The 25,476-nt window shown below is 46.3% G+C and overlaps 1 protein-coding gene across 2 annotated transcripts in view; it reads left to right on the top strand.

Annotated features, from left to right (window-relative positions):
- Positions 1-25,476, top strand: part of ODAD3 (outer dynein arm docking complex subunit 3) — a 189,449-nt gene that overhangs the window by 34,584 nt on the left and 129,389 nt on the right. The window contains exons 2-5 of one of the 2 annotated variants that reach the window (XM_078684187.1): positions 8,588-8,709; positions 22,170-22,247; positions 24,456-24,635; positions 25,305-25,340. In XM_078684187.1, coding sequence (XP_078540313.1) covers positions 8,588-8,709; positions 22,170-22,247; positions 24,456-24,635; positions 25,305-25,340 — 416 coding nt within the window. The remainder of the gene's footprint in view (positions 1-8,587; positions 8,710-22,169; positions 22,248-24,455; positions 24,636-25,304; positions 25,341-25,476) is intronic. The other variant, XM_078684188.1, reaches the window with a different exon arrangement.

Below are 25,476 nucleotides of genomic sequence, written 5' to 3'. Positions count from 1 at the left end.
ACCATTTGGTACCTGCAGCCTTTTTTGTGGGTCACATGACTAAGTCTAATTGGCAGTTTGCCTTTGTGTTTTCCCCCCAGAAAGCATCACAATAGAGGGTGTGGGTGTTGGCTGGATGGGCCATCCTGACTTAATGGGAGTGGCAGAGCTGTCACCTGTCACACTTGCACTTCAAAAGACACTGCTCATCTCACACACAAAGGTCTTCACACTATCCTATTGTGCCTGCAGACAGACTGGGGCCAAGGTAGGGAGAGACAGGAAATTCCAGAAACCCCTGTAGGGGGAAATTCCAGAAGCTTCTTCCACTTCAAAGGGGTCACCAGATATAAAAGTGGGACCACCATACCTACTCTTCAGTACACTCCTGGACCTGTGGATGCTACAGAAGAAGGACTGCCCTACTACCAGGAAGACTACTCTGCTGCTTGATGCATGCTCTGCTGCCTAGGAAGGAAGACTGGACCCTTAATCCCAGCTAAAAGGACTCCCAAGAGTCAGCTGACTGACCTGTTTTAAGAAATAGGGACACACCAAGCTCCAGAGGCCTCTCTGCGACTGTCCAGCCAACTCACTGCAACTGGAGCCTCCCAGGTCTTGGACCCCTAGTGTGGCATAATTTAAGCACCTCCTTGCAGAAAAGGAGCAAACCTGAAGTTTTGGCTCTTCTCAACCGTGAATTGGTGCTAACCGCTAATACGAAGCTCCAGTAAACCCGGCTCTTCGAGATACAGCGACCGCCTGCAACGCAAAATCTGCACTTCGCGCTACAGCACTGACAGCTCATGGTGACCGCCAATGACTGTTCGCGACACCTGGTCTGCTCTTCACACTACAGAGACATCCATCTGAGACGCTCACCCTAGTCCCCGAGGCCTCCTCCACCGCAAACTATACTCTTCGTGCGGGACTTTAGTAGGTAACTTTTTCAGATGGACTAACTCGGTCCTTGTATCCTGCGTGTGATCCATTGCAGTCATCCTGAAGATGTGACTTTCACCAGATCTCGCAGGACCAGATTGTGGTGCTTTGTAGTTTTAGGCGCTGTACTTACCTTAAATAATTTAAATTGCATATCTCTGGTTCTACTGATTGAAAGTTTGTTGTTATGGTGTCAAATATTTTACCAAATTTTACTCTATGTTTCTAAATTGGTTTGGGATTTTTCTTGTGTTGTGTTTTCACATTGTTAGTGTTGTTGTGCTCTATAGATACTTTACACATTGCCTCTAAGTTAAGCATGACTGCTTTTGTGCCAGGCTACCAGAGTGTTAAGACAAGGGTAATTTACTGACTTTTTGGAGTTCAACCTGACCAGGATTGTGGTTGTTGCTGTAGTTGGGTTCACCCCACTCAACCACTAACCCGATTTCGTGTATATATATTATATATATCTATATATCTATATATCTATATATATATATATATATATATATATATATATATATATATATATATATATATATATATATCTCAAGAAAAAAGTTGGAGAAGTCACTGGATTTCCGAATATTTTAATAAGAAAAACCCACTCGCAGATGCATTTCAGAGCAATTACTTTTTCAGTGCTTGTGAGTTTCAAATAAAATCAGTAGTTAAAGAATTTAAACCCATTGGTGAATTTCCTCTGTAAACATCAAAGAGAGACTCAAATGTTGTTCACTTACATGTTTTTTTCTAGTTGCCATATTTGTGTGACATCCTTTGTTCTTCCACTAGATGGTAGTGCCAGTGCTCTACATCGATATTAAATATTATAGGAATAATTTCCAATGTCACATCTCACCTTCAATGATTCAGAGCACACAAGCGCACGTGAAAGAAAGCCCCCAAGCTTAAAATATGCACTCCAAACAGAGGATGGTGCTCACTGAGCTTTTATTTCTGAAAAACGAACACACGTCACCAATTTTAAGAATCCTTGTCGCTTTTCGGTGCGGCTGCACCTTAATCATAGGGCAGAGTATGGCAGTAACGGAAAGCGCACCACATTCAAATTTTCCCATTTCTGGCATTCATTCTCCGGTGAATGAAACTTTAGACATATTAACAGTATAATCTGCTGAATGGATTTACACCAAAATTGGTAGAAAGCTAGATCTTGGTCCAAAAATAGTGTTTTTTATAATTTGTGTAAACCTGTTAAGTAGTTCTTGAGCAATTAATGCTCAGAAACTTTGTGTGTGTGTGTATATATATATATATATATATATATATATACACACACACACACACACACACACACATATATTTATATATATTTTTTATTTATTTATTAAGAGGTTTTATATAGCGCTGGCCAGACCCGGGGTATCGGAGCCCTTTACAACAGTTTTTGTAAGAGTCTTACAATAGAGCAGTGATTATACATATAGGTTCTGAAGTCCAAGTGTGCGGTGCAGCATTGAGGTAGTACGAAAATCCTGAGATAACCTCATTGAGTGCACGTTGTCTTGGGTTGAACCTCTTAGGGGGAGGGGGGAGCAGGAATGGGTCAGAGGGCAAGTAAGAGGTAGGTCTTTGTGAAAAATAATTTCAGAGATGAACGATGAGCAGAGATTTGCGTTCAGGCGGCGGCCATTCTGGAGGGAGCAGTTGAGGAAGAGGGTTTTTAGGTGTTTTGGGAATTTTTTGAAGGACGAGATAGTTCTGATATCTGTTCGGATGGAGTTCCAGATCTTGGGCGCGTTTCCGGCGAAGGACCATGCAGCGGTTTTTTGTTTGCATGTTTTCATAGGGATGAGAAGTAGGGTATTGGAGCCCCTGAGGTTTCTTGTCTGACCAGCCCTCTTGAATTTAGCGGCCCGGTAGTCAGGTTTTCCACTGTGCAGGGCTTTGCGCGTGAGGCAGGCAGTTCTGAAGCTGGCACGTAGTTCGACTGGGAGCCATTTTAGTTCTCTGAGTGCTGGTGAAATGTGATCGTATTTCCTAATTCTAGTGACCATTCTGGCTGCTGCGTTGAGAGTTGTTTTAAGGGGAGCTAGGCGAAATTTTGTTGTACCAGTGACGGTTGCATTCCCATAGTTGAGTCTGGATAGCACCAGTGATTGGGTGGCTTGTTTGAGGTCATTGTTTCGGATGAATGGTTTAATTTTGTTGAGTAGCTTCCTAAGGATTTTACGGAGTTTGCCAGAGTGAGATTACCGTTGAGAGCATCCATAGCTTTTAACCATTCTGCAATTTGAGGGTTCTCCTCTTTGTTGGAGATGAGGAGGATCTCAGTTTTGTCTTGATTAAGTGTTAAGTGATTTAGAGACAGCCAGTGTTGGATTTCTTTTAGAGTGTTATTTAGTCTGTGAATGTCATCTATGGAGGAGGTTTCTAGGTAGATTTGGGTGTCACCTGCATATAGGTGGAAAGGGATGTTGGCATTTTTTAGTATGGTGGTGAGGGGTTCCATGCATATGTTGAATAGTTGTGATGAGAGCACTGAGCATTGGGTGACGCCCCTGTTGACAGGATGTAGGTCGGAAGTAAAGTTTTTGATTTTTATCCTTTGCGAGCGACTGTGTAGGAAGGAGGAAAACCAGCGTAGGGCCAACTCATCAGCACCTACCCTTTCTTGTAAAGCTTTGATGAGTAGTTGGTGGTCAAGCGTGTCAAAGGCTGCTGATAGGTCGAGGAGAATGAGTAGGCAGTATTTGTCGGTGTCGAGGGATTTGTGGATATCGTCTGTGATGTTAAGGATCGCAGTCTCTGTGCTATAGCCTTTTCTGAAACCCGATTGGTGGGGATCAAGAAGGTTGATATTGCCATGTGCTGCGTCAGTTGTAAGAGGACACATTTTTCGAGGATTTTCGAGAGGAAGGGGAGATTGGAGACGGGCCTGAAGTTATTTAGGTACTTGGAGTCAAGGCCTGTTTTTTTTAGTAGTGGGGTGACTTGGCCAACTTTGAGGCATTCTGGTATGACGCCAGTTCTCAGGGAGCTGTTTATGATCTTGCACCAGAACGGGGCTATGGAGATTTTCAGTTTTTTTGTCAATTGGGTGGGAATTGAGTGAAGGATGTGAGAGGCGGGTTTGGAGGTGGAGATCAGCTTGAGGATCTCTGCTTACGGGATGAGGGTGAAGAACTTCCATGTTTTTGTGGGGTGTTTGCTCGTGCTGTCTATTGTCCCTGGGGGCAAGCTTTTGCAGGAAGGGTTGACGTCCAGTGAGAGCTCAATCTTGGTGATTTTTTCTTCGAAGAAGTTGGAAAAGTTTTCGCACAGTTCCTTGGAGGCCTGCATTGTAGATTTATATATATGTATGATTCCACGTATGATCCACTGGGCCGACAGATCTCATGGGAAGATCTGGTTGACTGCCAACATATCAACCAGGATGCGGCGGCAGCCATCTTAGGACTCAGGATTCAATCTCAAGTGCTTAAAATAAAACTGTGAAAAAAAGACATAAGGGGGCAGACTAGGTATACCCTAACACCCTAGGCCTGGCGATGGGGTCAAAAATATATATTTTGCTGCAAATTTGCGGAGAATCAGTGAATCCGCTGCAAAATAAAACATTTTAAAGCGCTGACTTCTGAGCTACTTTGGACCCCCTTGAGATCAGTGCAAAATATTTTCTTTAGGAATGGGGGCGCATGCCTCCCTCCCCGAGACGTATTAGGCAATGGGACCCAATACCCCAGGGCCGAAATGCATAAAAAAGGGGGAAGAGGCCCGTGCTGATTCCTTCCTGGAGACAGATTAGACTCATGGACCCCATCCCCGGGGCCGCATGTCATTAAAAAGGGTAGAGGGCCAGACGGCCACCTTCCCTGAGCCATATTGGGCCCTGGGTCAGAATCAATTACTGTCTCCCATGGAACTCAAACAGCTGAAGGCCGTGTGTGGTGCTGGGTTGACCACCCACAAGTATTCACCCCCGGGCCTGACTGCGGGTGCGGGGTTGGTGTAGTAAGGTATGGTCATAAAATATGACTTTACTGTAAGGAAAAGTCTGTTTTTGCGTGATCGGACAATTTTCGACAATTTCGACTCTGAGAGTGCACTGAGGCCTGCTAACCTGGCCGCGGAGCCAGTGGTCTGACCCTTAATAGTGTATGTTATGTAGGCTTATAACCATTTTGCATAAGCTAACTTACTTATAAGTCCCTAGTATATGGTACCAGGGGTACCCAGAGCCTGTAAGTTGAAGTGTCCCTTGTGGACTGCAGCACTTATTATGCCACCACAAGTATGACAAAGTAAAGCATGTCTCCCAGCCCCCCTCTGAAGACTATTAGAGCAGTTTTAAACTGATACCTCGACTTTGCAGTTTTAAGTAATGACAAAGTCCAGAGGTAGGTCTACTTTTATAAGTCCTATCAGTAAAAAACCTAAATTGTTGTTTTTCCTTCAGGGCAGCTAGTTAGCCCCATTGGCAAGTACAGAGTTACATGCTGACAACTCAGTGGGGCTAACTTCTGGATAGGACTACTAAAGTTGTACTTCAAGGTAAAAGAACCATTGCATTACAATCAACTTGATGGCTTAGGCAAATTTAATGTAACTTTTGAGTAAATGGCAACTTAAAAAAATTGCCACTCTGTTGCCCTCGTTCTCCAGTGGCTATTTAAAGTTTCTGGACACGAACAGCCTTCTACTCTCCTGGGGAGACGTGTGAACAGCTCCCAGGAAAGTAGGCAATAGAGGCCTGTCGTTGAACGAGATGTTAGCTCTCCTTGGTAGGAAGTCACACAGTGTGTGAGCCCGAGCAACAAGCTTCAAAGGGGAAGCCACCTTGGAAGGGCAAATGGTGGACACATGAGAGGGGCTGCTCTTTTTTCTTGTAGACAGGTTGGTGTCAGGGACTGAGAGGGGGGAACAGTTTCCAAAGCGTTTTTTCCAAAGGTGTGTAGTCCTAGGTAGCCTCACCAGTATGGTGAGCTCCCAAACTCCACACACCAAAAGAAGGGTTCTGCCATCTTTGGATAGCTAGATGCCACACTTTGCAGGAAGTCATCATCATGCATTTGGGGGCCTGGTATCCTATTTGCTAGTAGTCACCACACCGCGAGGGCAATTTGTGGGCATAAAAGTGGCACCCCTGGTACCCAGACCTCAGATCACATCTGCACTGGAGGGAGGATTGAAGAAGGACTGCCCTGCTGTTTCCTGGCAAAGAGAGGCTGTACCAAAAACTGAACTGCACCTGTTGATCCTTGGGCTAGCAAAGAAAGGACTGTGCCTGTGGTGACCTGCTTGAGGAAAAGTCAAGTCAGAGTGTCATATGGAAGAGGTGAACTCCAATAGTCATTTGGCTGACTTCCTGTTACAGCTCCAAGCCCACAAAAGCTGAAGGAGCCTGCCTTGCCGAGTTGGTAGCCACAATCGCTTGAGCACCATTGACTGCTGAAGCGCAGTCTGGGAACCAAGTCCTGATGCTCAAAAGTTGAGCTTAGGGCTACTGAATCTGGGAGAGTCATCAGAGTGTAGTTTGGTTGCCCAAGACGGACACTAGCCTCAGTTAAAGAGAACCATGGTTTTGCTGTGACCAGAGACCAGTAGTCCAGTGCAAACTGGTTTTTGACTGGGCTTTGAGTAACATCGACCCCTGTGGCCAAATGCACCGGACAATGTTTGTGGACAAAGGGGTGGCCTCAGGAAGGCCTCCCATCACCCGGATCAGCATCCACAGCAATTCAACATCCTGTACCCCTTGTATCAGGACCACTCCATTGATGTATGTGGTTGTTTGCTCATAGACTGCAGGGTAACTGTCCTGCTAAGACGTATTGGCCCCTGTGACTTGCTTCCTGCTGGAGTTGGTCACCCAAAGCAAGCTGGAGTACCCGAACACAACTTTATAAAAAAAGGTTTTCAAAGTAACTTCTAACCGCTTTAGTTGCCAATGCTTGTTTGCAATTTGAGTGAAAAGCAGTGATTCATGTTTTGCTTGATAATTAATATCTCTGGAACCCTCCTGTGAATTTTGTTTGTTTTGGTGTCAAAAAATTAATACAAATAAGATCTATTTTTGTAAATGGGTGTCAGATTTCCTTTTTGTTGTGTCTCTTTCGTATTCAACTGTTTCAGCACTGCTAAATTCTTTGCACATGTTCCTTTATTAAAGCCTGACTGCTCGAAGCCATAGCTACCCAGGGTGAACTAAGGTTTTACAAACTAGCCTGACTGGACCCCAGATGGTTTAGTGAGTTTATTGCACGGTGGGGTCTCACAACCATACCATATAATAAACGGCTTTCTTTACATCTACGTTAAAAAAAACTATCTTAATTAATGGTAATCTAAACCTTAGACATTCACTGAAAAAAAACCAAGATTAAAGTGACATTATTGTTAGGTAAAAAGGTCAGTTAAACCATAATGTTTTAAACTAAAAAAGCACTGAAAATCACCAGTTATTGTAAACTGAAGAAACTGTAACTCGTGCCCTTGACATGCACTGCTTATGCCCTCAAATATTACATCACTCATTAAATGTTCCATGACATCATTCATAACATTACTAATGACAACTGAAATTACATAATTGATGACAACACTGTGGATGGCAGGGGTGGGAGTTCTAGTTTCTTCAGTTAACTCTAACGGGCTAATTTCATAGTTTTTTTGACTCCACCATCCAGCAACAGGAATGCACGCAATACACTTCCACTGACCGGAGAAGCTGCATCTGTCCTCCATATTGTGCAAGGCTACACCAGCAGCATCTAAAATGTATCCTACTGGTGCTAGTACTCAAACTCTCGCAACACACAGAGTCCTACTACATGCATTAGCTGCACACTTACTATCCACAAGCACACACTCCACCAGAACATGAATGCTAACGCGATTTTCAGGGTTTGACATAACAGCAGAACTTTACACCAAAGAAACCACTGAGTTTGCCTCTCCTTGACAAAGTGAAAAAGGTCTGGTAATATTATGAATTCACTGAAAACGGAAATCTGACACCACCAGCTTATTTGATGCACCCACAGGATGCATGGTTACCCAATGCTCACTATAAATGCATGTTTGTGTGCCCCCACCCCTCAAGCCACAGAACAGGCGCAGCGCCACACATTACCAGAGACAGGTCAATGCCTCCTAGGGCCAAACAAAAAGTCAGGATACCAGTTTCACTTGCAGTCGGGTACTCAGGGCAGGGGTACACACCCATTAACCATGCAGTGGACTCAACAGATGTGTTGTGGAACCCTAATGTATGGCCCCCACTGTCCATGGAATTGTACGTCCTGTGTTTTGGGAGATTGTGATGTAGTGTCTTTTATTTTGTGGTGCTATGGAATTTCACCTAGAACTTCATTGGGAGTGTAGTGTCTTCTGTACTACTGGATGTGGCTCCACATTATTGCAAAAAGTTTGATTGCCATCCAGGATTGGTCAAATTGAAAAACAGTTTTTTACCCAGTATATTTCAACCAATATGGAAGCAGCCAGCTGCTTGGTTTTTGATTTCTGCAGTAGTATTGTCCTCTAGCCTGCCACTAGAAGCTGTGTGACACCTGTAGCATATGCCTTGCATTGGGGAAGCCAGATCTTGGCCTTTTAGAGGGATTGGTGCTAAAGGCAAAGCCAAATGGTACATTCATAACTGATCCAATTGCCACACTCTGTTCTGTTCCTGCAGAGGGAGACCGCAAGGCCTTCTATGAGAGCTCACAATGGACGATCAAGAAGAACAAGGAGGCCATATTGTCGCTGCGGCAGGACAACAAGAAGCTCCACCGGAAGCTAGCCGAAATCCTAGCGGTAAGGAACACTTGGCACAGACCATGGTATGCTCCTATTGCCAAGGTATAAAAACTCAAGGAATATCCTAATGCCCATGACATAGTGGAGGCTTCCTAAACAGACTTTTGCCTAGCTATCTACTGAAGGGTGCCTCTGCTAATACCTCTTCAACCAACTGTGGATGGTTTGGCTATAAATAAAGCAATGCCACTGTAGCTGTACGCTGTTCACTTAATTTCCGGTTGCCCAGTCTGCAATTGTGCTAGCTGATGTGTATTCTTCTTCCTTAGGTTTTCATCAGTTGCAAAAGGCATTAAACTAATGACCGGATCTGAGTATTCTTTTCAACTGATCCATATGGGCGTGGAGGTTCAGTCGAAGAGCCAGGTCTTGAGAACCTTCCTGAATTGGGTCAGCCACGGGTATTGCCTGAGGTGGAGGGACATGGTGTTCCAGGTCTTGGCGGCGATGTAGGAGAAAGATCTTGCTCTTGTTCTGGTCTTGTGAATCAGTGGGACTGTGGCCAGGGCAAGTTGGCAGAGCGAAGTTGTCTGGCGGGTACGGGGAATGAGAGAGGGTGGCCCAGATTTGCTGGCCCTGCATTGTGGAGAGCTTTGTAGGCGTGTGTGAGGAGCTTGAAGGTGAGCCTGTTGTTGACTGAGAGCCAGTGGAGTTGTTGGAGGTGTTGTGTTATGTGGCTGCAGCAGGGGGTGTCGAGGACCAGTCTGGCTGCTGCGTTTTTTACGTTCTGACGTTTCCTGAGCTGTTTCTGGAAATTGTAACTTTACTGCAGTCACTCAGACCCAGCTAGGACTGAGGAGACCCATGGACTTCTGCAATCGCTGGTTTACAAACTGAAGTGCATGCATCTCCTGTAGTTGTAATATTGACTGGTTCCAGACCCCTGAAAATCCCACTGGTGACCCCCTCCATAAAAAAAACTAGACCCACCCTACCTATCCCAACCAGTACCATTCCATTACTGGCCTCTCAAGGATCTCCAAAGTACTGGAAAAAGGGGTCAATGCCTAACTACAAGCCCATGTTTATTTATTTATTTGTTCTATAGAGCGCAAACCAGATCTGTGAGGGTATCAGATCGCTTTAAAGGATTGAGGGTGGTATACAAAAGAGTTAGATGGGGGGGGGGACCAATTGAATAAAATAGGTAGATACATTATAGAAGGAAAAAAAGCATGCAGTCTAAAGTCCCGCATACCTTTGGGATAAAAAAATAAAACAGGTAGATACATTATAAATGAAGGCTTGCAGTTTTTACTTCTTGGGTGGGTATCATCCGTAAAATCCCTTGATAATGCCGAAGTGGAGGGTGGAACATGTCGCTGAGGTGATTGTAATGTGATCGATAGGCGAGGAATTTGCCCATTAGGAAAGTTTTGGTCTCCTTTCTAAAACGTGCCAAGGACAGAAGTGTTCTGATGGCGGGCAGGAGAGAGTTCCAGATTCTTGGAGCGGCCCCAGAGAAGGCCCGATTGTAGGTTTTTTTCTTCCGTAAGCATGCTGGTTGAAGCAAAAGGTCTCTGGCAGATCGGTAGTTTATGGCTCCTCCAGATATCACGAGTTTCTGGGTGAGAAATGCAGGGGAATTGGAATAAAGAGCTTTGTTAGTAATGCAGGCCAGTTTGAGTTGGATTCTGGCCTCTAGGGGAAGCCAGTTCTGAGCTTTGAGGTGGGGAGGGATGTGGTTGAATTTCTTTGAGCCAGTTAGTAGTCGGGTGGCGGCGTTGAGGCAGGCTTTCAATGGGGCCAGAGAGTTCTTCGGTAGCCCTGCGAGAGTAGAGCATCCATATTCTAGTCTGGAAATGACTAGTGCCTGGATTGCCGTTTTTAGGTCGGAGGCGTCTAGGAAGGGTTTCAGGTTTCTTAGGTAACTCAGGTGGAATCTGGCAGTTTTCGAGTTGATATGGCCCCGCATGTTCAGGCTGCCGTCAAGGGTTATTCCAAGGGATTTCACAGAGTACACAATGGTAGGAGGGCAGTTTAGTGCTGTGATAGCGTTGATCTATTCCTGGATGTCTGGATTGGTTTTGGGTGGGGAGATGAGAAGACATTCTGTTTTATTTGCGTTAAGTTTAAGCTGGTTGGCGGTGAGCCAATGGACAGTAGCTTCAAGGACTCATTCAAGGAGAAAATGTCTTCAGGCGAAGAGATTTTGATGTAGATCTGTGTATCGTCGGCGTAGATAAGGTAGGAGATATTGGTGGAGCGTAGCACCTCTGTGAGCGTTTCAAGGTAAAGATTGAAGAGGGTAGGAGATAGGTTTGATCCTTGGGGGACTCCAACCGTGATCGGAGATGGAGCGGATAGATTACCGTTGATGAGGACTCTCTGTGAGCAATTTTGGAGGAAGGACCTAAACAATTCAAGGACGGTGCCATCCAAACCCATCTTGAATTTGAGGCGTTCAAGGTGTTTAACAGTATCAAATGCCAAAGATAGGTCTAGGAGGATTAGGAAGCAGGTTTTGCCTTGGTCGAGGGCTTGGAGGGCGTCATCCACGATGTGGAGGAGGGTGGTTTCCGTGCTCTGTCCAGGTGTGAACCCGGATTGGAAATCATCTAGAAGGTGGAAGTTGGTGATGTGTAGGCTCAGCTGCTGTTTCACACATTTTTGCAGAACTTTGGCTAGGAGTGGGATGTTAGATATGGGTCTATAGTTGTCTGCTGAAGCAGGATCCAGCGTAGGTTTTTTTAAGATGGGGACGACTTGGCCAGCCTTAAGAGCATCTGGTATTGAACCCTGTAGGAGGGAGGCGTTGATTATTGAAGTCCAGCAAGGAATGATAGCCTGAGAGGCGGGAGTTAGAGGGGAGAGGATCATTGAAGTGATTGTTCGGGTTTAAGGAGGCTAGAATTATCGAGATAGAGTGTTCGTCATAGATTTTAAAGATGGACCACAGCACTTGGTTTTTGGGTGAAGTTTGGGAGGACAGCGAGGTAGAGCCGACAGAATTTGGTGGTGAGTTGCGGACTTAAGTTCATTTCCTAAGACAGAAATTTTGTCGCAAAAGAAGGATGAAAATTCCTCGCATGATATTCGGGGTTTAAGCATTTCTTTGGAGGTTTTGCTAGTTTGTTGGATTGGTCTTTGACCAAGTCAAATAACTTGCAAGGTCTATTCTTGGCGTTCTCAAGTTCAGTTCTGAAGAATTCTTTTTTAGAATGGAGGATTTTCTTATTGTAGGCATTTCTGGCATGGCGGAGAAGTTTTAGATGGGCTGCTGACGGTTCTTGTTTCCAATTTCATACAGTCTGTCGAAGGGATCTCCTCTCCTTTTCGAGGGATCTGTTGAACCAGGGATTCCTGTCTTTGATCTGGGTTCTTTTTAGTTTTAGTGGAGCAAGGTCATTAAGAATGTCGGATATAGTTGAGGAATAATGATCCGCGAGGTTGTTGACCAAAAAGCACTGAGGGGGTCGGTCTCACAGCACGCAGCCAGTTTCCCGTGATCAAGGTTCTTGGTGTCTCTAACCCATAGTTTGGAAATCACGGGTTGTGGTGTCCATGTCTGGTGGGTGCTAGGCAGGAGGAAGGTGATAGCGTGGTGGTCGGACCAATCACATGGGTCAACAGAGATAAGTTTGACTGCTGATTCCTTAGCGGTGATTCAGTCCAGGGTGGCGCCTTTCGCATGAGTAGGGAGAAAACAACAGCCTCCTGGACAGCAGCATTCTTCCTTAAGGGCAGAGGGCCCCCAAACCCCCTCTTTTTGCAGACAGTAAGTGTCAGTTAGGCTGAGCAAAGATTATCCTGACTGACATTCTTTATGTTCAGGTCAGGCAGCCAGGCACTATACCTGCATTAAAACCCACAGATGCCTGGCTGACTGAGCTGAACTTTGCTGGACAGAGGATTTTACAACCCTGAGGGTGTGATCTCCTCAGCCCGGCAAATCGCCGCAAAGTCCTACCGCTCATGAAGATGGGGAGCATCACTGATGGAATCGGACCTGAGCGCTTCAGTTTTAAACCCTAATGTATCGATTGGTGACACCTTGTCACAGAGTGGGGTGGGGTCAGCAACTCTTCCTAACCCCATCCCACTCTGTGATGAGTAAGAGACTGCCGCCTCCGGGTCAGCCATTGAGAGGAGTGGAGACACAGATGCTTCCCTCCTGCTACCTGAGATCACCGCTGCAGCTGGCGAGTTAAAAAAAAAATGTTTGGTGAGTGCATGTGTGTATGTATGAATGTATTTATCTTTGTGTGTACCTTCTCTGAATGGGTGTGTGCATGTGTATGTGCTTGTGAATGGTGGGTGTATGTGTGCATGCTTGTGAATGCATGGGTGTGAGTGAGTGTGCATGGATATGGGTGAGTGTATGTTGTGCGTGTGTGGCCCGCCTGTTTCAATTACCGGACGCCACTGGTCCTAGGTACTCTCCAGTCAGTATGAAACAGGAAACCAAATTCAACCTACTTACAGCTTCCTCGAAACAGAAGATCAGAACATCTCATCCGTGATCTATCAGTTGCATTCAACACTGTATACCATACAATCTTTTTGCGCAGACAACAATCAGTGGCCCTTTTCTCAGACTCAGGGGTCACTTAGACCCCCGGCAGAAGGTTTGCAGAGTGGGCAACATGTTTAAAGTGTGGCTTGGCAAACTTTTTTTTGTATTGAGAAAATAAACTGCCAAAATGGGAATTTGTTTCCTCGATACAAAAAAACAAATGGCCCAGATACTTACATTTACCTGATGAAAAAGGGTTCAGGCAGATCAGGTCGTTTACCCCTTTTCTAGGTTTGCCTGGCGTTATCTGCTTCTCACCCAACTCACGATTACCCAAATAAAGAGGCAGGCGCTGGAGACTGGAAGGCAGGAAACAGGAGTTTATTTCCGACGGAACAGAACACGTCAAATCAGACAACAGGGTATCTTCTCGAGGTGCTCTAACAAGTTTCTCTACGGCTCCGTCTTTTATACACAGGTTTATGATGTACAAACATTCCTTATTGCAATAAAGACGTTTTGAAGTACAAAAAAGGGCATGTTTGGGACCCCAGCTCCAGGCCCATTCCCATACTGACCGCTCTGATGTTGTTCTCCCCTCCCAAATGTGACATGTGATTGTAATCTGCAGCCGGACATTCCAACAGGGCACGAGGGCAGGAGGGGGTGGTCAGAACTAAGGTTGGGCGGGCGATAAGATCATGTTTCGCTATGCGGGGCCGGAGGGGTACATCCACGAGACCTAGTTTTATGATGTGGGACTGGGTCGAGAGGTGGGCTAGGTGATGGCCTGGGATCAGGCCGGGCAATCGGGCAGGGAGGAAGAGGTTACCAAAAGGGCCCGTTCTATGAGTAGAATGAAAGAGCGAGGGGGCAGGGGTCCAGAGTGGTGACAAGGTCGTGTTTAGCGGTGCGTTTATGGCCCGAACAGGAGAGACCGGGGGCTGTCGGGGCGCGGGGTGCTTGCGGGGCTGGAGAGAGAGAGAGAGAGAGAGCGAGAGAGAGAGAGGGAGATGATGGCTATCGGCAATGGGCAGAGAGGTCATGACACAAAGATGGCTACTATCTATGTTCGTGATGGAGCCTAAAAGGGAACAAGATGGCGGGGCCACTGTTTCGTGACTTTCTTTACCTTCAACAGTGCCAAGGGTGAACACAAATGAACGCCGCTTATGTACATATACATTTTGTCATTTTCCACAGTCGCCGCTTTTTACATAAGATAGATCATTTCCGTGTTTATCATACATATAGTCGTGTTTAGTCAATGAAATAGCGTTTGTCAATATTGGTAGACTTACATATAACCGTGTGTAGTTGATGCAACATACGAGGTGGAATACATATAAATTTACATTTGTCGTACTTAAAAGTGACCGATGAAACATTTTACAGGCAAAAGTGATTGAGGGAGGAATTTAGTCCAATACAAGCAATTAGTCAAGGGGTGTAGAAAGTTCCGAAAAAGGGGGGGGTCTTCGCCACAGTGTCTTTATTAGTAGCGAGTCATCACTGGTAGGTTCTGGTAGTTCGTTTTCTTCCGTTGGCGCTGTTGAGCACCGGCGGTGGAGCTATAGGTCCAGCTCGGGTCCTTCTTTACACGTCGCAGGGTGTGATCTGTCCTTTGCCGTTAGGCCACAGTCCTGTTTCCTAGCTAATCTCTCTTAAGGGTGCCTTATGCTGGGCACCTGCATTTCTTTCTCGGAGTCAGAATCCACGTGGAAAGGATAGAAGGGGTTTTGTCGGATAATCGAGGGAGGAGAGGGCGGAGTGGGACCGGATCTTTGAGACGGACCAGGGGAGCAAAAGGGTGATGCGCAGGCAGGTCCATCAATCGGGCTCAAAGGGGCGGGGACTTCTGGCACGCGTGGGTCAACAAGTAGAGGGCTTCAAGGCAGCCCCCCATTCCTTCGTTTTCTGCGTTTGAGAGTGGTGCATCGTCCCGCGTCCCGTTGCTCTGCGGCTCCATCTTAGGTCGAGGTCACACGCGCCTCACGATCTGTGGCCAGGCTGTGCGTCACGTCCAGCCCCTCTCCTCCGGTGGCTGTGTATCCTTGAATGGGTACAAAACAGGTTTTAGCGAACTGGCAAGAGAAGGCATTTATACATTTCAATTCCGTCCCAGATCTAGGTAGCTGGGGGTACGTTTCATCGGTCACGGTCAGAAGTTATCACTGTGGAGTATGTATACAGGCGTGTCTACTGATTTTGAACTAGGTCTATTTGGCGTTCATTCATGTCGCATGTGGCTTTCTGACCCTAGCCCAGGCAGTCTTTTATCATCATGAGAGAGGGGTAGAGGCTAAACACTCTTTTCTCGGGGAGCAACAGTTAAGCAGGGTCATCAGTTATACCTCGAGTTTACGGAGCTGGGGTCAAGCGGGAGGAACGGGGACGTTTTGGACATCCGTACTTGGGTGCGGAGGGGTGGGGCAATCTGGGCCTAGGAGATTGTGTTTTTAACGAGCTGAGAGCAGAAGGCCACTGACGTATAGTCCTCCTATAAAAAGGGCCAGATTAGGGGGACATCAGTCGTCTTACCTGTCCTTTCCTTATAGCCAATTCGAGTTCTGTCATTTTTACAGAAAAGGAGAGGTAGTAACATGGCAAATTACAATTGTTTTAGTTTCTGGCAATTTTGTCGATCACCTTTGTGTTCGAAAAACCAATTAGGCGGGGCACAACATTACCACACAGAGGAAGAGGGAGCAGGGGTCGTTCGCATTTTCAATGAACTATTCGGTACACGTACAACATGAAGGGAAAGGACGAGAGAGAGAAACGTGTACAATAATAGGCCATTTTGATGCGCACAAAACACAAAACAGTAGGGGTCATATTATATAGAAACACAGACTGAGGGACAACGTAAATCCATATACCACGTACACATGAATTCAGGCGAGGGGGGGGGGGGTACATGCATTTACATACAGAATTCAAGACAAAACATAGAACAGTACTTGGCCAAAGACATTTCCTCCTGCATGCTGCGCATCCTTAGTTTCCTATTTAATTCGCCTGGCTGTCTTTTGCTGTTCGTCTCTGTTGCAAATACTTATACTTTCGTCAATTGTTCGGGAACTATCCTGGTCGGGGTAGTACTTACGGTGGGATCTTTGAATCATTTTTAGCGGACGGGTATCCAGGCCAAGGCAACGGAGGGTGTTAGTTGGGGGAACTATGGGCAACTTCGAGTTTCATGTCGTAAGAATCTACTCGTAGGTGCACGTCATTCTTGGTTGCATTATTAGAGAGATGGTCGTTTCTAAGTAAGGGTGCGTTATATCTATGTCTGTTCATCGTGTATAGGTGCTATGTTCAGACCCCCTTTTTCCCCATTCCATCGGCCGTCCAATCATCACTCAAGTCGTACAAAGACATCTCTCTTATCAGGTCAACGCGTGCAACGTATATCCAGTCGAGTTACACACATTCGGTCATACACACATGCATTCATATCACCCAAATCCGCGTTGCTTAGGTCTTCTCCACACTTAGTCGATGTACTGATGCGACCTGCAGAAAGAAGGGGAAGAAGAAGGGGTGGGGGCGGCGGTTAAAGACACATTCGCGCGCATAAACCTAAAAGGCTTTTTACTTACTACGTATTTCGACCTATCTCCGCGGGGTGCAGTCCCTTCCATCTCGGCGTTTTAAGCCCCGTGGGACTGGTGGTGCGGGAGGCATAATCATTTATGGACTGCACATTGCATAGATCGCCCACGTGTGGTATTGCGGATCTTGTGTGGGGGGGGGTCGAAACAAAAGGGCAATCAGGGTAAAGTGGGTGAACTCGTGTTCTTCTTCGAGGAGTCGGGGTGGTCTACAGTGGTACCGGGTCTGGTTTAGGGGCATCTGAAACAATTTCCCTGAGATATGTGGCATACAAAGTAAAACAGAACATCGGGACCTTTATCGATTGCCTTAGGTTGCACAAAAGTAAAAAAACACACGCAACAACTCGGATCGTTCACATTTTCAATATTCCTAGGTACTTTGCTTTTTAACCTTTCAGTAATCGACTTGCTTTATTTCGCCTATATTTTACGTAGATCGGAAACAAGGGCTATGTATTCAAAACTTACCAATCCAAAAGCTACGACTGTATTTGTTGTCACAAAATCTTTATTTAAAAAATGTTGACGTACAAATGCAGGCCTACAACCACGTGGGCCAGCCACGGAGCAGACTGGAACTGTACATGAGGGCATATTTATCTGCGGAAAACATAACCGAGTCGGTGGTTGTTTTATTTCATCAAGGTACGATAAGTGCAATAAAATCATATCGAAAATTCATTGTGGGTAAGTACCATCAGTGTAAAAAAGAGTCGAACTTTCAATAATACTGTAATCAATGATGCGTCAGAACTTAATATCAAATTCACTGTTCGAATGTTCGAGCAATACTCATCCCTCCCGCCATGTGCTTCAAAACTGCATACATATCTCACGATATCAAGTCTGAGCATCCGGAACACAATGGGGAATTGTGAGTTTCGTTTGTACCGGCGCCATTTTGGGTGGGGTCAGGCGGGTCCAAGTATAGTCAAACTGTCTCTACCAACTCGTGGTTGGACCAGAACTTCTTTTCGGCAGTCCAGAAGTTGCGTTAAGGGGCAACAGAAGGGACCGGTGACATGAACCATCAATCAAAGAAAAGGGAGGGGCAACAATCTTTCCTACCGGGTCATACTGATGTTCCACCGGAACTGATCAAATCGGTAGTCTGCAGTATCTTGGGTCATTCAAAACTGAGGCTGGCGCCAGCATGAGGGCGCCGACGTCCCGTGGCTTCGTCTTGGTCGTTCTGGGGGCAATCATGGCAGTCATTTCCCATCGGGGGGCGGTCGGGGCCCGCGGAGGTCGAGGGCCCTCCGCAACTCTCGTAGAATCTTCAAAGCTGAGGAGAACGTTTCTGAACGGAGGACTCGTTTTTCTAGCTGGCCAGCGACCAGGCCATCCCTGCACGTCAGGTTCGTTCCTGCAAGGTCGACCGCCATTTTTAGGAGTTCTGCATCTACCGGCAGTCACTGGGTCAAATGAGCAGACGGACTCCGGCCTGTTGGGTGAGGCGTTGTAGCACCGCCACAGTGGACGAGACCCTGCTGGGTGTGTGGAGCGTCCCTATACTGCAAGAGTGGCCGAACCCTTTGCCGGGTGCGTGGAGCGTCCCTGCACCGCAAGAGTGGACGAACCCTTTGCCGGGTGCATGGAGCGTTGGGGGTGCAGCTGAGGGGCCTCCACCTGGGGAGGCGGGAGAGGCTCGTCCGCGCCGCCTCTCCCTCCCAGTGCACCCCACGGCGTCTCGCTGACATTTGTTATGGCCGGACCAGGCGATGAAGAAGAGGGGGGGGGGGCGGAGGCATATGCAAGACATTCCCCCCCCCGTGGCCTGCAAGGCGTCAGGAGAAGAAGGGAATGGGAGGACGAGTTCATTCCGGGCCGGGCCATTCACCCCATGACCTCTCCGGCCGAGGGGCGGCCAGCCGCTTCTCCACCCCAGGCCACAGGAGCGGGTCCCTTGGTTCATCCTGGGGACAGGCCTTGGCGCTTGGTGTCGCCTCCGGACTATTCGCGTAATGGTTCTCCACCCCAGGCCGCCGCCGACGGCTTTTGTAGACTTTCTGACGCCCAAAAACCTACTAGAAAGTAGCCCAAAGTAGCCCGACATTGCTACTTTGGGGAAGGAGGGACAGGAACGGCGTCAAGCAGACGGCGAAATGCATTGTGGGTTTGTTGTTGCAGCCGTTTGCCGTGTAAATAGTTGTTTAATATATTTTTGTTCAAATAAAAACGTTTTAACTTGTTACTTTGCTATTGTGTTGTATATTTCTAATATTTGCCTAGGGTTTGTCGTTAATTGGGCGGGGTGGTCGGTGGAGCCGAGCTGTCTCGCAGTCATCATGGCGTTGAGTTCGGCTTTCCTCACTAGTTTCATATTTCCTGAGGGGTTGTTCCTAATGCTTCCATTTCAGTGAGGTTGAAAGGAGATCTCATCAGTGGCCTACTGATTTTACTCGATTCCTTTTGTTTTTCCTAACGATTCTTATGTTCTTTTATTTGCTAGCACGATACAGCGGCTAATCCGCATTTTCTTTATATATGTCCTTTTTATTAGGGGTGTCCTCCGGTGGAGCCAGATGGTCTACCTCTAATAAATGGTCCGGGCTGAACCAACTACTGAGCAATGGGGGGGAGATAGGCATGACGGGTTACAACGGGGACAAAAGTCAGCACTACCTATCCTTCACTACTTTGCGGAGACTAGGTAGAATATTTCTATTCTACAGTATTCGCAAATAGGGAATACCCAAAGAGAGAACCAATTCCAAACAGTCAAGTTCGGACAAACAATCAATCAATCAAATGAGGAATAAAATAGGCGCGACGGGTTACAACGGGGGCAAAAGCCTGCGCTACCTACCCTTCACTATCTGCAAAGAGAGAGATCTTCCTGTTCCTCTCTGTTTGTAAGTACAGGGAAAGAGGGGTCCCAATGTAGAACAAAGCTAATTAACACACAGTTAAATGAAAATAACACAATTAAAGGGTCTACAGTGTTTAATTCACAGAGTAGACACAATATGGGAAAAATTATCCAACATTTCACATTGTGAAAACGGTTGAATAGTGCCCAGGGTGGGGGAAGTGGTAAAGTGAGGTTTAGTGCAGGTAGGGAAAGTGACCATAACACAGACGGTAATCTGAAGAACTAAACCATTGCTGGAATAAACATATGGACATGAATCAAATTAAATCAATTGAGCAACACATGCCCCAAACAGTACATGAATGTTACAATTGCGGAAAAAGGGGGCTGGAATTGCAGGGGTTGGGTTGTGTGTTAATTAGCTTTGTTCTACATTGGGACCCCTCTTTCCCTGTACTTACTATGACCCAGGTCCCAGTGACTTTTCTTGGGTAAACCCCCCCTACATATACCTCTCTGTTTGTAGGCAGAGAAGATCCTTTCCAAGAACCAATTCCGAACGATCAAGGTCCGGTCAAACAATCAATCAGTGGGGGATAAAAATAGGCACGACGGATTACAACGGGGACAAAAGCCTGCGTTACCTATCCTTCACTATCTGCAAAGACTAAACAGAGTATGGCGGCTCTGTGCTTGTTTGCAAATAGAGAATGATCCAAAGAGAACCAATTCCAAAACAATAAATGCTTGGATAACAATCAATCAAATGGAGAGGGAAGTAGGCGCGACGGGTTACAACGGGGGCAAAAGCCTGCGCTACCCACCCTTCACTCTCTGCAAAGGGAGAATACTCCTATCCTTCCCCGTTTGTAGACAGAGAATCTCTCAGGACAAAACAATCAAAATGCGTAATACTAGTATTTTCCAATGACAATCAAACAATCAATTCGCAATTTGTCGTGTTTCCACGACCTTACCCGGACCGTATGGACGGTTTCTCGTCTTCCGTTTCCAGCGCCCGATCGTCCTCTATTCTCCGTAATTGCTGTGGCACTCCTGATGGTTCCCAGTCAGGACCGTAGATCACTCGAGAGAGGTCTGTTCGGAACCGGTGAAGTTCGGATGATCGGCTGCCAGACAAGGGTCTATCGGGCAGGAGCTCTTCCCGATCGTTGCAGTCGTTCACTCTGTCGTTGGGACCTCTCTCACTGGATCCACGTGTCGCTGATGGGCCCCACGTTTGGGACGCCAATTGATGAAAAAGGGTTCAGGCAGATCAGGTCGTTTACCCCTTTTCTAGGTTTGCCCGGCGTTAGCCACTTCTCACCCAACTCACGATTACCCAAATAAAGAGGCAGGCGCTGGAGACTGGAAGGCAGGAAACAGGAGTTTATTTCCGACGGAACAGAACACGTCAAATCAGACAACAGGGTATCTTCTCGAGGTGCTCTAACAAGTTTCTCTACGGCTCCGTCTTTTATACACAGGTTTATGATGTACAAACATTCCTTATTGCAATAAAGACGTTTTGAAGTACAAAAAAGGGCATGTTTGGGACCCCAGCTCCAGGCCCATTCCCATACTGACCGCTCTGATGTTGTTTTCCCCTCCCAAATGTGACATGTGATTGTAATCTGCAGCCGGACATTCCAACAGGGCACGAGGGCAGGAGGGGGTGGTCAGAACTAAGGTTGGGCGGGCGATAAGATCATGTTTCGCTATGCGGGGCCGGAGGGGTACATCCACAAGACCTAGTTTTATGATGTGGGACTGGGTCGAGAGGCCAGGTGTAGCCGGGGGGGGGGGCCATCAGAAGAGAGGAAGGGTGTTCCTGGGAGGGATGCGGGGGTGTCGGTCAGGTCTAGGGGTGTGAAGGCCTTGATTAATCACCGCTCCTCTGATGTGAGTCGAGGTCCTACTGTAGGAAGCAATAAACTGCATCTGTTGGGCTAGGTGATGGCCTGGGATCAGGCCGGGCAATCGGGCAGGGAGGAAGAGGTTACCAAAAGGGCCCGTTCTATGAGTAGAATGAAAGAGCGAGGGGGCAGGGGTCCAGAGTGGTGACAAGGTCGTGTTTAGCGGTGCGTTTATGGCCCGAACAGGAGAGACCGGGGGCTGTCGGGGCGCGGGGTGCTTGCGGGGCTGGAGAGAGAGAGAGAGCGAGAGAGAGAGAGAGAGAGAGATGATGGCTATCGGCAATGGGCAGAGAGGTCATGACACAAAGATGGCTACTATCTATGTTCGTGATGGAGCCTAAAAGGGAACAAGATGGCGGGGCCACTGTTTCGTGACTTTCTTTACCTTCAACAGTGGCGAGGGTGAACACAAATGAACGCCGCTTAGGTACATATACATTTTGTCATTTTCCACATACCCACCCTCCTGTGTCCACTGTGTTTTACTCTATTAATACACAGGGACAAGAGAACTGTCTGGCCATACTAGGCATCTAGTGATGTCACAGAGCAGTTTCTCATATCTGCTGTCCTGATGAATTTGAAGCATTGTTTCTATGGCGTCAGCGGATGGTCATCAGAAAATCAAAAACTGTGATTTTATTTCACAGGGTGACGAGAAAGTCATAAAAGAGGCGTTCCATAACCGTGTTGTTGAAATGGCTGCCATGAGGAACAAGAATGGCCAGGTAGGAAACCTGTTTGCTGTGGGAAGGTGAGGTAGATTGGGCTGTGGACAAATTTCTTTAAAAAAATAAATAAATAATCTTTATTCGTTTTACACCCAGCACCACATACAACTGTACATACGTTGTATTAGATGTCAAACTATACTGTGTCTCTGTTTGCATTTTTGTGCCCGCTAGGTTGGGGGGGTGGGCAAATCACTGCATTTGACTTTACAATCAAACATTGTCAGTATTAAGTCACTACAGAGATTAGCAGCAGATATTACTGTACAAAGCTGTCTTGAATCATAGTGCAAAAGAATAAAAATAGAAACAGAGATAGAACTATTAAACTTGATACCATCTTGCTAGTATGCCTATTCTAACAGTATCATGTGTATATACCTGTTTGGTGTGCCGCTTATGTGAAGTGCAGGCCAACAGGATCCTACTGCAATAAGTATTGATATGGGAGCAGAATAAAGGGGGAGAGATTGCAGACCAAATGTTGCAGTTTATGTGGGTGCGATTAGGCCGGGCCAGAAGTGTAGAACAATTGTTTAGAAGTGACGCGCCCGCATGTGTGCGTATGGCCCCGTTCCCCAGTCATGAGCGTGCCATGTAGCATGGGTGCTCAGGGCGACTCAGGGATATTGGTCAAAAGTAGCAACAGTGTTAGAGCCCGGGCTTTGGACACATTTCAAGATTGAATGTTCACTGACTTTTCTCCATTTATCTCCTGAATCTCTACTGTCTGTGTTACCACAGGAGATCAATGACCCAAATTAGTGAGAATTGAGACTTTGACGAAACCCTTGATTAATGAAGAGTTAGTGTTTGGTAAGGTTACAAGATTCTGCATGTTACTGGAGCCCTCATATTCCAGTTGCTATTTTGCTCCTGCAAATCATTTTTTCAGGTACTTTAGATCAATGCTGCTGATTTTGACGAGTGAGGTGCAAAGGTCTGGAGAGAATGAGATTGGAGCAGATTGAGTGAAGGTGAGGGTCTGAAGGGACACTGTTTGACACAATGAATAAGGAGTGGAGATTTGGACAGACAGTACTAACACCTATAAGAAAGGTTTCCGCATTCAGACACAACTGGTGACCACTCCGAGCAAATTACACTGGTGACCACAATGAATGAAACATTCATGGTGCTTAATGCATTAAGCGATGGAGGGACCGTGAAGGGATGTTGCTAAATGCTCTGTACAAAAAGTGAAGGTTTGAATGGGCACTGCTCAGCACATTGAATAAGGTGGGAGGGTTTAATCAGATATCGCTGTAAGGTTTGAGGATTTTGAGTGACACTGCTGCCTACCACGAGGGATTGGAGAGAGAGTCCTATGCACAATAAGTGGGGTGTGAATGTTCAGGGTTGATACTCCTGACTGTGATGAATTGAGTTGCTTTGAAGCCTAGACTGATATTGACCTCATGTTTGAGATAGCCATTGATGGCACATCCTGAAAAAATCAACTGAGTGTTTCTTGTATGTATGGATCTTTTTTGTGTTGGTCTGCCCACTTGATTACCTGCTCTCTTCTATATGTCAACATTAATACAGTAATTATTTGTCCCTTCAGTGATCTCCAAGCCACAACCCAATTTTGGCACACACTCCCTCATCTTTTGATTTTGTTGCTTCATCTGTTTTCTGCCCACACAAACCAACATCAAGTACATGTCCTGAATTATACCATGGCAGATGTTTGTTAACAATCTCTCCAGCCTGGAAAAAAAGGGGGACACTAGTTGTCTGGAACACCAGATCGAATAGTCAGTTTTTCATAATCACCAGTCTTAAAAACTGACTTTGTGTGTCTGTAAGTTGATTCTTGATTGCCTTTTCTCATCAAAATGAAATGCAAAGACATTAAGGGCCAGATGTACATAGGTTTGGCTTTACGATTAGCAAATAGTACATTTTCACTATTTGGTAATTGTAAACACCCATGTACTAATGTGTCTTTGACACATTGTGCAATTCCAGTGGGTTGCAAATAGAACTACCTCATTAATATTCTTGAGGTAGGTCTCAGTGTACGACCCATTAGGAATCACGAATATCACAGGGGTGGTGCCTTGCAGGGCTCAGGAGACCACCATGTTTTTTTTTCTAAATGCAGCCCATTTTCCTTAAAAGAAAATGGGATGCGTTTCCCTCTTCTTCTGAAACAGATGCTCTTCTCCCAACGCAAATTACCTGTTCTTTTCCTCAAAGGCTGCTATCGAGATTGTAGATCAGAAGTTGTGTGATAAACTGAAAAGGTTGAATGCATTGAAGCACCAGACGGAGATACGAAAGAAGCGTCTTGAAGAGGTGAAACTGCAGCATGGACAGAAGCAACAGGAAGCACTGAGCCTACAGACCATAGATGATGGAAGTGCAGAGGAGGCTCAGGTAAGAGTACAAAGTCACTAGTTAAGCATGATGTTATGTTTCCCATGCAGACCGTAAGACAAGTTTGGAAGAGACACACAAGCCGGGTCTATATATTCGTCATCTACTCCAACAATGTCAGGATAAGTAAATAGGGTCTGCAAAGTGGGAAAACCAGGGTATAGAACATTTCTCTCATATACTGACAGATTCAGTAGGGTGAATATACCAGTGGGAACACGCCCTCATTCATTTATGTCCAGCCCACTTGCAATAAAGTGTCAGGGTCAAAATCCTCCCAGAAGTCCGCAGGACTGTATGGCCTCTATTTTAGACTCAGTGAAGAGACATCAAATAGTATTGATGAAGACGCCGGAGGGTACTCCTGCAGAGAGTTTCCAAGGGTTAAATGGGTGTAGATCTCTTCTGTCAGTCATTTTAATAACCTCTTTAAGGAGAGGACAAGTATTAGATGGGGATCCTCACCACTTTCATAATTATATAATGGAACTCTCCTCATTCCTACAGTTGGATGTGCTCATCCTGCTGGTATACACCAGTTGAGACCCCAGAGATCTGTTCCTATTTCCTGCCAGAGGTACAGCGCTAATGGTGTGAAGCATTTCAGAGGGAGTAGGTTGGATGAGATTTTCAGACCTCTGTGTCTTACAATTTCCCTTGTTTTCACAGAGCAGCAGTGCTGGGAATGAAGATCCGCCCCAGCAGGTCAGGGTGCAGTCACACTGCTCTGTCCTGCTCCACTTCTGGCCCTGTTCTTCTCAACTGCAATAATCAACTGTTGCTTTTCACATATCTTTACCTACTTTTATATCTGTTTTCATATGAAGGGTCACAGCCTTTA

This window comes from Lissotriton helveticus, chromosome 1_1 (genome assembly GCF_964261635.1).
Source record: "Lissotriton helveticus chromosome 1_1, aLisHel1.1, whole genome shotgun sequence".
Classification (NCBI taxonomy): domain Eukaryota; kingdom Metazoa; phylum Chordata; class Amphibia; order Caudata; family Salamandridae; genus Lissotriton; species Lissotriton helveticus.
The sequence above is the reverse complement of the archived record's forward strand: the minus strand, read 5'-3'. Positions and strand labels throughout refer to the sequence as shown.